At 48.1% G+C, this 13,235-nt stretch overlaps 1 protein-coding gene and 1 long non-coding RNA gene across 2 annotated transcripts in view; both read left to right on the top strand.

The window, feature by feature from the left end:
* Positions 1-2,204: 2,204 nt before the first annotated feature.
* Positions 2,205-2,821, top strand: LOC306980842. Its single transcript, XR_013794058.1, has 3 exons — positions 2,205-2,239; positions 2,607-2,640; positions 2,711-2,821. It is a non-coding gene; the product is annotated as an uncharacterized lncRNA (long non-coding RNA).
* Positions 2,822-3,034: 213 nt separating this feature from the next.
* Positions 3,035-13,235, top strand: part of LOC306969098 (fibroblast growth factor 12-like) — a gene marked incomplete at its 5' end in the record, with an annotated part of 20,443 nt that continues 10,242 nt past the window's right edge. Inside the window, 2 exons of the mRNA XM_079564700.1 lie at positions 3,035-3,121; positions 3,202-3,370. Of these exons, the coding sequence (XP_079420826.1) occupies positions 3,035-3,121; positions 3,202-3,370 (256 nt within the window). The remainder of the gene's footprint in view (positions 3,122-3,201; positions 3,371-13,235) is intronic.

The raw sequence follows: 13,235 nt of genomic DNA, 5'->3' as shown, positions 1-13,235 counted from the left end.
AGAGGGAGGGGCAGAGAGGGAGGGGCAGAGAGGGAGGGGCAGAGAGGGAGGGGCTGATGCTGCCGCAGCTCGGGCAGAGGAGATTTACTGAAGAGTGAACTCTGCTTCTCTGATCACACGTTTTGGCATCTTTCTACATATTCCATCAATGAAACTTTTCATGTTTACAACGTAAAGAAGCGCCTTAAGTGTCGGCTAGATTTGCCAATAGCAAAATTTGGATTTGCCAATAAAACACGATAAACTGTGGGGCATTTCAGTCAAACTCCAAACGGCACACGCTGTAGGTCATGTTCTGTGTAGGATGAAGCAGCGGTTCAGCCCGGGTGGTGTGAGTGAGGTCAGTGTCCGGGTGGGGTGAGTGAGGAGAGGTCAGTGTCCGGGTGGAGTGAGTGAGGAGAGGTCAGTGTCCGGGTGGAGTGAGTGAGGAGAGGTCAGTGTCCGGGTGGAGTGAGTGAGGAGAGGTCAGTGTCCGGGTGGAGTGAGTGAGGAGAGGTCAGTGTCCGGGTGGTGTGAGTGAGGAGAGGTCAGTGTCCGGGTGGTGTGAGTGAGGAGAGGTCAGTGTCCGGGTGGAGTGAGTGAGGTGAGGTCAGTGTCCGGGTGGTGTGAGTGAGGAGAGGTCAGTGTCCGGGTGGTGTGAGTGAGGAGAGGTCAGTGTCCGGGTGGAGTGAGTGAGGTGAGGTCAGTGTCCGGGTGGAGTGAGTGAGGAGAGGTCAGTGTCCGGGTGGAGTGAGGAGAGGTCAGTGTCCGGGTGGTGTGAGTGAGGAGAGGTCAGTGTCCGGGTGGAGTGAGTGAGGAGAGGTCAGTGTCCGGGTGGTGTGAGTGAGGAGAGGTCAGTGTCCGGGTGGAGTGAGTGAGGAGAGGTCAGTGTCCGGGTGGTGTGAGTGAGGAGAGGTCAGTGTCCGGGTGGAGTGAGGAGAGGTCAGTGTCCGGGTGGTGTGAGTGAGGAGAGGTCAGTGTCCGGGTGGGGTGAGTGAGGAGAGGTCAGTGTCCGGGTGGGGTGAGTGAGGAGAGGTCAGTGTCCGGGTGGGGTGAGTGAGGAGAGGTCAGTGTCCGGGTGGAGTGAGTGAGGAGAGGTCAGTGTCCGGGTGGAGTGAGGAGAGGTCAGTGTCCGGGTGGGGTGAGTGAGGAGAGGTCAGTGTCCGGGTGGTGTGAGTGAGGAGAGGTCAGTGTCCGGGTGGAGTGAGTGAGGTGAGGTCAGTGTCCGGGTGGAGTGAGTGAGGAGAGGTCAGTGTCCGGGTGGAGTAAGTGAGGAGAGGTCAGTGTCCGGGTGGGGTGAGTGAGGAGAGGTCAGTGTCCGGGTGGTGTGAGTGAGGAGAGGTCAGTGTCCGGGTGGAGTGAGTGAGGTGAGGTCAGTGTCCGGGTGGAGTGAGTGAGGAGAGGTCAGTGTCCGGGTGGAGTGAGTGAGGAGAGGTCAGTGTCCGGGTGGTGTGAGTGAGGAGAGGTCAGTGTCCGGGTGGAGTGAGTGAGGTGAGGTCAGTGTCCGGGTGGAGTGAGTGAGGAGAGGTCAGTGTCCGGGTGGAGTGAGTGAGGAGAGGTCAGTGTCCGGGTGGTGTGAGTGAGGAGAGGTCAGTGTCCGGGTGGAGTGAGTGAGGAGAGGTCAGTGTCCGGGTGGAGTGAGTGAGGAGAGGTCAGTGTCCGGGCACTGCGTAAAGACGGCCTCGTCTGAAGGTCATGTGACCCGAGCTTTGGACCTAAACCCAGTTGGTCAGACTTATGTCCAGAGATGACTCAAAGCACAGGACAGCGGAGTCATTCCTGCTTCCCGTTTAAAAGGCTTTAGCGCCAGTGCACACACACGTGCACGGGTACGAGCGTGCACGTATGTGCGCATCAATATTCACAAACATCGTGATAAGTTGCTTATTTCATTCTAATCTTTGTCATTACTGAAGAAAGTAAATTCAAGCCATTTCAAACCAAACCAAACCAAACCTGACTTCCTGAAACCAGTCCTGTCTCTGCTCTCCCGTCTCTCAGCAGTGTTTTTGAAAAGTGCGGACCTCGTACGGCAGCTCTTTAGTTTGCGTGGAGCAGCTCAATGTTTCACGTTCAGTTTGTTTGGCGCAGAGGAGCGGCTACGCAAAGTTTTGGCCTCATTTTGTGCGCAGCAAGCTTGATAAATGAGGCCCCTGAGGAATACAGTCACACTAACAAATCAGCTAAGGTAGATGTATGTTGTCATTACAGATTTCTGCGGCACAGACGATAAAGACCATGGGTGGAAGTGACAGCAAACGTAGGTTCAAGAAAATATCTGATAGAACTGTTTTCTAACATTTTAAAAGTATGACATATTCATGTCCTACAACCAAAACATATTCAACTCAAACTTAATGTTGATTTATTTATATATAATGTAAATACAAATAATATGAGTTGTTTCAGACCCAGATCACTGAGTGTCCTACTTCACAATGTCACTGCTAACAGAGGGCAGTGTTACGGCGGGTTAGAGTGTCACGGTTCCAAGTTCCAGATGTTTGTCTTTAGACTGTACACATTGTGTTGTAAAGTTTTGTGATTAAAGTGAAAGTAACTTGAGCATTTTGCTTCAACCTTAACTATTTGATGTGTGTATTTGATCTCTGATTCTGGCACTTCAGTTTTGGACGAACCCTGGAGACTGATGGACTGGGGGTGAGCTCTTAGCACAAACACATGTATAGATGGAAGATTTGGTTTAACATCAACTATAACTTTCCCACAGGCAGAAGGATCGCCTTCTTACTGATGTGAGAAACTATAAACCAGAAGGAGCCTCACACGTGCGTATCCTGCTTTATGGACCTGTGGGAGCTGGCAAGTCCTCCTTCATCAACTCTGCAGCCGGTCTCATTCTTGACAGATCTGTTAATGTGGCTGCTGTCGATTCCAGTACCTCTACCACCCAAAGCTGCACCAAAACGGTAACATTCGAAATTTAAAACACTGTCTCTCATGATTCTGACACACACTGTCTCTCCACCAGTACAAAACCCACAAATTAAGAGCACCTGGAAAGAAAACAGTCCCGATTGTGTTCAATGACTTGATGGGACTGGAGGCTGCTGAAAATGTGGGAGTTCGACCTGAAGACATTAAACTTGCCATGATGGGCCATGTGAAGGATGGATATGACGTACGTCTGCCATAAACTGTTGGTAACCAACCAAACCTTTGAACATTTACAGATTGGAAATTAACCCTTTTCTTGCTCAGTTCGACCAAGAGAAGACATTGTCTCCACAAAACGAGAAGTACAGATCTAATCCCAGCATCGATGACCGAGTACATGTGTTGGTGTGTGTGTTGGATGCAAATGCTACAAACATTCATACTGCTGTTCTTGAGAAGATGAAGCATATCAAAGAGGCGGCCAAAGAGCTGGGTAAGAGCGGCTATATTTGCCAAAGTATTAACAAATTTCACCATCATGTTCCTGCATCTTATGACATTTTAGGAGTCCCGCAGATGGCCATAGCCACACACATTGATCAAATCTGTGATAGCATTGAGAAAGATGTGAAGCTGGTTTACAGGAGTCACGGCCTCAAACACAAGGCAAGTTTCGGGTTCAGCACTGTGCCTACTGTTTGTAAAGAGGGTTTGATAAATCGATTAAGCTGGACATTTCTTGATACAGACAGCCGATGATTCATGATGAACCAAACTGGGCTTTTATCAGACTCTGATTCTTTATCTACCAGGATGTCTGTGACTTCCTGAATTATTTGTATACAGTTCATGGGGGGTGTTGGAGCTATTTTGTACTTTTGTTTATTTTAGGCTTAAGTTAAGTTGTAGCCTAATTTTTTTTCTTTCTTGCTAAAGTTAATTTGCTTATTTTGCATTTATGCATATTATTTCTGGTTTGTTATTTCTGCTAATTTAGAAAATTATTTATGTTGTTGTTTATTTATTTATTGTCCGAGGGAGGCTGGGGACATGGAGTCCGAGTGGACTCTGTTCTCCTCCTCCATTGTCGATGCGGCTGCTCGTAGTTGTGGCCGTAAGGTCTCTGGTGCCTGTCGCGGCGGCAATCCCCGAACCCGGTGGTGGCGCCCGGAAGTAAGGGATGCCGTCAAGCTGAAGAAGGAGTCCTACCTGGCCTTGTTGGCTTGTGGGACTCCTGAGGCAGCTGAGAGGTACCGGCAGGCCAAGCGTGCTGCAGCTCGTGCGGTCACAGAGGCTAAAACTCGGGTCTGGGAGGAGTTCGGAGAAGCCATGGACCGTCCGGCGCCTCAGGAGGGGGAAGCAGTGCTTCACCAACACTGTTTACAGTGCGGGTGGGGAGCTGCTGACCTCGACTGGGGATGTCGTCGGGCGGTGGAAGGAGTACTTCGAGGACCTCCTCAATCCCATCGTCACGTCTTCCAATGAGGAAGCAGAGGCTGGGGACTCGGAGGTGGGCTCGCCCATCACCGGGGCTGAAGTCACCGAGGTGGTGAGAAAGCTCCTCGGTGGCGCCGAGGGTGGATGAGATTCGTCCTGAGTACCTTAAGTCTCTGGATGTTGTAGGACTGTCTTGGCTGACACGTCTCTGCAACATCGTGTGGCGGTCGGGGATAGTGCCTCTGGATTGGCAGACCGGAGTGGTGGTCCCTCTCTTTAAGAAGGGGGATTGGAGGGTGTGTTCCAATTACGGTTGCGGTTTTCGTCCTGGTCGTGGCACACTGGACCAGCTCTATACCCTCCGTCGGGTGCTTGAGGGTTCGTGGGTGTTCGCCCAACCAGTCCACATGTGTTTTGTGGATCTGGAGAAAGCGTTCGACCGCGTCCCTCGTGGTGCCCTGTGGGGGGTGCTCCGGGAGTATGGGGTCCGGGGCCCTCTGCTAAGGGCTGTCCGTTCCCTGTATGACGCAGCAGGAGCTTGGTTCGCATTGCCGGCAGTAAGTCAGACCTGTTCCCGGTGCGTGTTGGTCTTCGCCAGGGCTGCCCTTTGTCACCGGTTCTGTTCATTACTTTTATGGACAGAATTTCTCGGCGCAGCCAGGGGCCGGAGGGCGTCCGGTTTGGGAGCCTCAGAGTCTCATCTCTGCTGTTTGCGGACGATGTTGTTCTGTTGGCCTCAACAAACCAGGACCTTCAGCTGCTCTGGGGCGGTTTGCAGCCGAGTGTGTAGCGGCCGGGATGAGGATCAGCACCTCCAGATCTGAGGCCATGGTTCTCCTTCCCCTCTACAGGTCGGTGGGGAGTCCTTACCTCAAGTGGAGGAGTTCAAGTATCTCGGGGTCTTGTTCACGAGTGAGGGGCGGATGGAGCGTGAGATGGACAGACGGATCGGTGCGGCGTCAGCAGTGATGCAGTCGCTGTATCGGTCTGTCGTGGTGAAGAGGGAGCTGAGTCGGGGCAAAGCTCTCGATTTACCGATCGATCTACGTTCCCGCCCTCACCTATGGTCATGAGATTTGGGTAATGACCGAAAGGACAAGATCGCGAATATAAGCGGCCGAAATGAGTTTCCTTCGCAGGGTGTCTGGGCGCACCCTCCGAGATCGGGTGAGGAGCTCAGTTACCCGAGAGGAGCTCGGAGTAGAGTCGCTGCTCCTTCACGTCGAAAGGAGCAGCTGAGGTGGCTCGGGCATCTGTTCCGGATGCCTCCTGGTCGCCTCCCGCGGGAGGTGTTCCAGGCATGTCCTAGTGGGACAAGGCCTCGTGGAAGACCCAGGACACGCTGGTGGGACTATGTCTCCGAGCTGGCCTGGTGTCGCCTCGGGGTCAGAACAGCTGGAGGAGGTGTGTGTGGATCGGGAAGTTTGGGCATCTCTGCTGAGACTGCTGCCCCCGCGACCCGGCCCCGGATAAAGCGGCAGAAAATGGATGGATAGATGTTGTTTATTGGTCACTGTGGCTTTTCGTTGATTTACATAAGTGGGTCAAGGTGGGAGGGACCTCAGGCTGTGAGGGCATATGTTTTTTTACCAGCAACAGAGAGGCAGCAGAAATGTCTGTGAGCTTGCTATGCTTTGTAAATAAACCTCCTCAAACTCATCTTTTGCATGGACATTGTTGATTTGGTGCCTCTTAACCTGCGTAAAGCCTAAAGTCACGACGCAGCCTCAGTGGCCATTTGAGAAGTTGGACCTTTTGTTTTGATTTAAGTTTATGGACAAATAGCCACTACATTAAATAAAAAACCTGCCTTTACCTTGAAATTGGACTAATTTGGATTACACACCTGGACGCTGAAACCAAGACAAAGGCTGGGCCGAGCGGTGGAGGCAGCGCGGGCTGGACACAAACATCACAATCCGACCCATCCGTCTGTGTAAAACTTCGCCGGACGCCGTATTGTGGAACGGGGCCGCCGCTGGAGCTGCATGTACGTGTGGATGAGCCATATTGTCGCAATTTGGATTCGCACAGGCCCAAAGCCTCAACAGCTGACTCACGGCCCCACTCAACGACAACGGCGCGCACCAACTCCGTGCGCAAAACCAACCATCGCAAACATCAAGCAACAGTTCTGCGTGGTACGTGTCCCAGCCTCTTTGCAAATAACTCTGGCCAACAACATCAATAAAAAAGTAACATGTCTGACGTTGCATCCAAAGTCACTAGTGACACGGCGCTTTCCACTAAAAGGCGCACAAGTTACACCGTTAAAGGAATGATGTTTTTCATACAAACGTGTCAGGAAAAAAGATCTAAGAAATACAAACAAGCCAAGTCCTACATGAGTCAAATGGATCAATTGATGCATTCTGCAGACAATATCGATGCAGTCAAGTCTCTTTTGGATAAAATGATAACATGTGTTGATGAGGCTAAACAACATCATTTGTCGTTTGTGTCACTGGACTTACCTCGGGATGAAAAGGAAAAACAAAATAAATATTTTGAACAAAAGGAAAATGTATTTTCAAACTTTATTGATGATGCCAAGGGTTGGTTGTCAAATGCAGGCCATTCATATGAACTTCCAATCAAGCCTCCAGAAAATCAAACTGATCCAATAAAGGTTCTATTGTGAGCTCAAAAACTGTCTCTAAAGTGTCAAAAGCTTCATCAAGTGCGTCTGCAAAAATACTAGCGCAAGCAGAAAAAGCAGCATTACAGATTACACACTGATTATTGCTGCTTTAACGCAGAAGCACATTTTGGAGGCACAGGGAGGAACAAGTAAAACTTGAACAAGAGGAATTAAGAAGGAAACAGGAACATTTAAGGAGAGAAAAGGAACAACTTGCCCTGGAGGCAGAAGTAAAGGTGCAAAATGCAAGATTGGAGGTTCTGGAAATAAACTCAAAGTGTGGCTCAAAAGTGTCAAAATGTGCCTCTAAAGCATCAGATGGCATGAATTCTTATTTGGAAAGGTCAGAAACTCAAGGAACATATGGGCTAAATCCAAATGCTGAACGTTTTGTGCCTATCAAGAGCTCTGAGCCTCCCCTCATGCGCCATTAAATTCTGTCCCTGCCAGTGTCAAACCCAAACATGTAATACAACCACCCACACCAAATGTCATTCATGTTCCCCAAAGACAAAGTACTCAAGCACTGTTTTTGCAAAATGCTCATGACAACATTCAAGCAACCAACACTCCAGACATTTTGAACATCATGCAGCGTCAAAATGAAATTAGTGCCCTGTTGGTCCAACAAAATACAGCCTCAGCTCTGCCTAACCTGTATTTGATGGTGACCCCCTGCATTTTAGATCTTTTCTCAGAGCCTTCGAAAATACATGAAGATAAAACTGGAGACACTACAAAGGAGCCAGAGGAATACAATCAATCAATCAATCAATCAAACTTTATTTATAAAGCGCTTTTCATACCGAAAGGTGTCACAAAGTGCTTTACAGATACAACATTTAAAACAATGCGCCTGGGACAACCTCCCATATATATATTTATATATTAGCATTAAATAAATAGATTAGTCAGTTAAAGCTAAGCTAAAGAGGTGGGTCTTGAGCTGCTCTTAAAAACATGAACGTTCTCTGCAGACCTGAGCTCCTCCTCAGACCTGAGCTCCTCCTCAGCCCTGAGCTCCTCCTCAGCCCTGAGCTCCTCCTCAGCCCTGAGCTCCTCCTCAGCCCTGAGCTCCTCCTCAGCCCTGAGCTCCTCCTCAGGTGGTTCCAGAGCCGAGGGCCGTAATATTGAGTCTTTTTGTTGACTTTAGAAGTAACTAGGAGACCCCGGCCGGAGGAGCGAAGGGGCCGTGAAGGTTCGTGAGGTAAAAGCAGTTCTGAAAGATAAGAAGGACCAAGACCATTAAGACATTTAAAAAACATTAAAAGAACTTTAAAATCGATCCTGAAACACACGGGGCCAATGCAGCGATTCTCAAACCGCTGTAATGTGGTCCCGCCTCCTGGTCTTCATCAGGTGTAATGTGGTCCCGCCTCCTGGTCTTCGTCAGGTGTAATGTGGTCCCGCCTCCTGGTCTTCGTCAGGTGTAATGTGGTCCCGCCTCCTGGTCTTCGTCAGGTGTAATGTGGTCCTGCCTCCTGGTCTTCGTCAGGTGTAATGTGGTCCCGCCTCCTGGTCTTTGTCAGGTGTAATGTGGTCCCGCCTCCTGGTCTTCGTCAGGACACATGCTGCTGTAAACCTGAGATCCTCTTTTTGGGAAGAGCAGAAAGCAGGGCATTACAGTAGTGGATACGACTGGTGATAAAAGCATGCATGAGCGTCTCCGTGTTGGCCCGAGAGAGAATGGGGCGACTCTGGCTCTGTTCTTTAGATGATGATATTCTTAATGTGTGGAATAAACGCCAGCTCAGAGTCAAAGATCACACCCAGGTTCTTCACCTGTGAGGAAGGATTAAAGACAGTGACTGTAGTTTGGGTAAAAGTCTCTCTCTCTGGGCCTCAGGGCCAATGATTAACATTTCAGCTTTGTCCTGGTTAAGCTGGAGAAAGTTTTCTGCCATCTGCAATAAAGGATGTGCGTGCATTTGTTTGGAGCTGTATCATCTCCAAGCTGCTCAAACTATGCACTGAGAAGAACAGCTGAGGATAATGCACTGCAATATTCACCCGACGTCCTCGGCACAGTCAAAACAAATTTCTATGTGGATGACTGTCTCAAGTCCACTGCGACAGAGGATGAAGCAGTGAAGCTCATACATGGACTAACCTCTCTCTGTGAAAAGGGCGGCTTCCATCTCCAAAAGTGGGTCACAAATGTGTTTGCATTGATTCCCAGCAACATCAGAGCAGTGGGTTTGGAGAACATGGATTTGGACAGGGACCAACTCTCTGTGGAAAGAGCTCTGGGGATGCAATGGTGTATACAAGGAGACACGTTCAGTTTCAGGACTACAGTGCAGGAACGTCCACACACCAGAAGGGGCATCCTTTCAGTGGTGAGCTCTCTCTATGACCCACTGGGCTTTCTGTCTCCTTTCATAATCCCTGCCAAGTTACTGTTACAGGAGCTGTGCAGAATGAACCTCAAATGGGATGAGCCAATCCCCAGTGCCTGCTCCAAACAATGGTCTGCGTGGCTCTCTGAACTCCAGCACATGAGCAGTTTTAAAGTGGTGCATCAAACCCAAGAACTTTGGTACACAAGTGAAAGCAGAACTGCATCATTTTTCAGATGCAAGTCAAGCAGGATATGGCACTGTTTTGTACTTGAGATTGGAGAGCACTGACGGTGTGCATATTTCATTTATCACAGGCAAGGCTCGTGTTGCTCCTCTGAAACAACTAACCATCCCACGCCTTGAGCTTGCCGCAGCTGTGCTTGCTGTTCGAGTGAACACAATGCTGTTGAAGGAGCTACAGTTGCCATTGCAAAGGTCATTTTTCTGGACCGATAGCACTACTGTTCTCAAGTACATCTTCAATGAAACAAAGCGCTTTCACACATATGTTGCCAACCGGGTCAGTGCCATCAGAGAACCTACAGACAAAGATCAGTGGAGATATGTAAACACCAAAGACAATCCTGCAGATGAAGCATCTCGAGGACTAAGAGCTCAGGAGTTTGGAAAAAGAAAATGGCTAAAGGGACCAGACTTTTTGCACTTGCCTCCCACCGAATGGCCAAAACTTGACGTGGACTCCTCATCCATCCAATCTGATGATCCAGAGGTGAAAAAGGAACTTAAAGTGAATGTTATTACAACACACCGTGACAATCCCATTGGTCGACTCATTCACTATTTCTCATCCTGGAGAAAGCTTAAAACATCGGTGGCCTGGATGTTGGAGCTGAAAGAAAGACTTTTACTTTGGAGCCGAAAGAGAAAGGAATATGTGGTCAAGCAGAATGAAAATGTCCAAAATGAGCTTAAAAAATTCAAAGCCACACTTGGAAAATCCAGCTTGACACCAGAGCGCTTGGAGGAAGCTGAAAGGGCAATAATTCAGTTTGTACAAAATCAAAGATTCCGCAGTGAAATTTCCTCACTAAAACGTGACCCAAAGACTGTATCCAAAGACAGCCCTCTGTATCGCCTCGATCCTTTCATTAAAGATGGCATCCTCAGAGTTGGTGGGCGCCTGTCTAAATCTGCCCTGCCGTTGGAGGTAAAACATCCTGTGATTTTGTCAAAGGATCTGCATGTTTCCCAGCTTATATTACGTCACATTCATCACCAACTTGGACACGCTGGACGTAACCACATGCTGTACAGATTGAGACAGAAGTATTGGATCATAAATGCCAACTCTGCGACCAGGAAGATTCTCTCACAATGTACAGTGTGCAGAAGGTACAGAGGAAAACTCGGAGAACAGAAAATGTCAGACTTACCTGAGGAAAGGGTTGTGCCTGATAAAGCCCCGTTTACAGATGTGGGAGTGGACTATTTTGGACCACTGGAAGTGAAGAAAGGGAGAACTGTGCTGAAGCGATATGGAGTGTCTGAGCAGTCGCCCAATACACCTGGAGGTGGCGCACTCCCTCGATACAGACTCCTGCATCAATGCTGTGCGAAGATTTAGAATAGAATAGAAAAACTTTATTGTCCACCATGCACAATGATGGCAGAAATTTGTCTTTGGCTTGCTCATACATTCCACTCATACATTCCAATACATTTAAAATCAGTTCATTATAAAATCGGTTCACTGCAGACACAGCAGCAGCAGGTTCACTACATTACGAAAAGGAACAGACTGACTCAACGACATTAGTACTTACAACTTATTTAGCTCCTTGATGGCAAAGGGAACAAAGGAATTCCTGTACACATTTTTCTTTGTACAAGGAAGTCTGTATCTCTGCCCTGATGGAAGGAGCTCAAAGTGATGGGACACTGGGTGGCCATCGTCATCTGTGATCTTAATACAGACACGACTGCTTTACTATAATGCTGAGATAAACTGGTTTGTTCTTGGCCTGTTATTTTACTGCCCTGTTTAACAACTCTGCCAAGTTTAGCTTTGTTTTTGACAGTTAAATGACCGAACCAAGAGACTATGTTAAATATCAGTACGCTCTCAATTAAACACTGATAAACCCTTGATAAGATCTGGTCACTAACTTCAAAACCTCTCAGCTGACGCAGCAGGAAAAGCCTTTGCTGAGCTTTCTTGTAAACACAGTCAACATGTTCGTTAAATGTGAAAGAATTGTCCAAAATTGTTCCCAAATATTTGAATGAGTCCACTTGCTCTACATCATGTCCGTTTAACTGAAGTGGTTCGAACAGTGGATTTGACGGCTCCAGTTTCCTTTGGCTGCTGAAGCACATTTCTTTTGTCTTATTTACGTTAAGTTGGAGGTTACTGTCCTGGAACCATTTCATAAGCTCGACTGTCGAGTTTACATAGTGAGCCGCCGAGTCAATGTTGGTGAGACGTGCAACCAATGCCATGTCATCAGCATATTTGATTAAGGTTAAAATGTTTGTGTCATATCTGATTTCATTTGTGTATATTGAAAATAACAGGGGCGATAATATGCACCCTTGAGGCAGACCTGTGTTTAGCGTTAAACTGTCAGACATCACATTATTAACTTTGACTCTTTGGGGTCTGCTGTAAAGAAACTCCTTCAGCCACTGAATAATGGTGGAGTTTACCCTGAGATGAGTCAAGCGTGTGAGCAGTGTGTTTATGTTCACTGTGTTGAATGCGGACGAGAAGTCCATGAACAGAATGCGCACCCAAGACTTAGGTTTGTTGAGGTGTTCAGTCACTGTCTGGATGAGAGTCAAAGTGGCGTCTTCCACCCCCCTTTTGGCCCTATATGCAAATTGTAGAGGATCCAAATGTCCCTGAAGTGTCAGCTTTAGATGGTTGCATATGACTCTCTCCATACACTTACTAAGTATGGGGGTCAGGGCAATGGGCCTGAAGTCTTTCATGTCTTTGGCTCTTGCAGTCTTGGGAAGAGGGATTATGGTGGAGGTTTTCCACACAGCTGGAACAGAAGAGGACCTGTGACGAGTATAAGGTCAGATAACGGCACAAATTTTGTTGGTGCAAAGAAGGAGCTGAGGCAGGCTCTAGCTGCTTTAAATCACTCTAAAATTGAAAGGACTTTTGTGCAGGAAGGAGTGAAGTGGAGTTTTAACACCCCAGCGACCTCTCACCAAGGTGGAGTTTGGGAGCGTTTGATTCGCTCTGTGCGCAGTGTACTTACCTCTGTTGTCGGACAACAAACGCTGGACGAGGAAGGCCTGCAGACACTTTTTTGTGAGGTAGAGGCAATACTCAATGACCGGCCAATAACAAAGGTCTCAGAAGATCCCAATGACTTGGAAGCACTCACTCCGAACCACATTCTCCTGTTAAAAGGCAAACCCATTCTGCCACCAGGCCTGTTTGAAAAATCGGACCTGTACATCAAGAGGAGATGGAGGCAAGTGCAGTACATTGCAGAGCTCTTCTGGAAAAGATGGACATCAGAGTATTTGCTTGTAATGCAAGAAAGGCAAAAATGGACAAAGGAAAAAAGGAACTTCTTCTCAGGAGATATTGTCCTAATCGCTGATGCCGCAGCTCCAAGAGGCTCATGGATGATGGGAAGAGTTCTGAGCACCACAGCTGACTCAAGAGGACTGGTCCGCTCTGTGAAGGTCCAAACGAAGACCAGTGTTCTGGACAGACCAATAACCAAGCTCTGTCTCCTCTTGGAGGCCAACAAATGACTATGTAGCTCATTCTCTCTCCTATCTCTGTCTTCTATCTATTTGTTTCTTTCAGGCATGGAGAAAGTGAAGATGCAAAGACTCTAGCTTAAGCTACATTTAGAAAATAGCTCTTTTTGTAATGCTAAAGTTAATTGTGGGAAAGGTTCCGTCACAATTAGGGGCTGGGTTGTTGGAGCTATTTTGTACTTTTGTTTATT

Source organism: Gobius niger (genome assembly GCF_951799975.1).
Source record: "Gobius niger genome assembly, chromosome: 1".
Lineage (NCBI taxonomy): Eukaryota > Metazoa > Chordata > Actinopteri > Gobiiformes > Gobiidae > Gobius > Gobius niger.
This window is presented reverse-complemented; position numbering and strand designations above follow the sequence as displayed.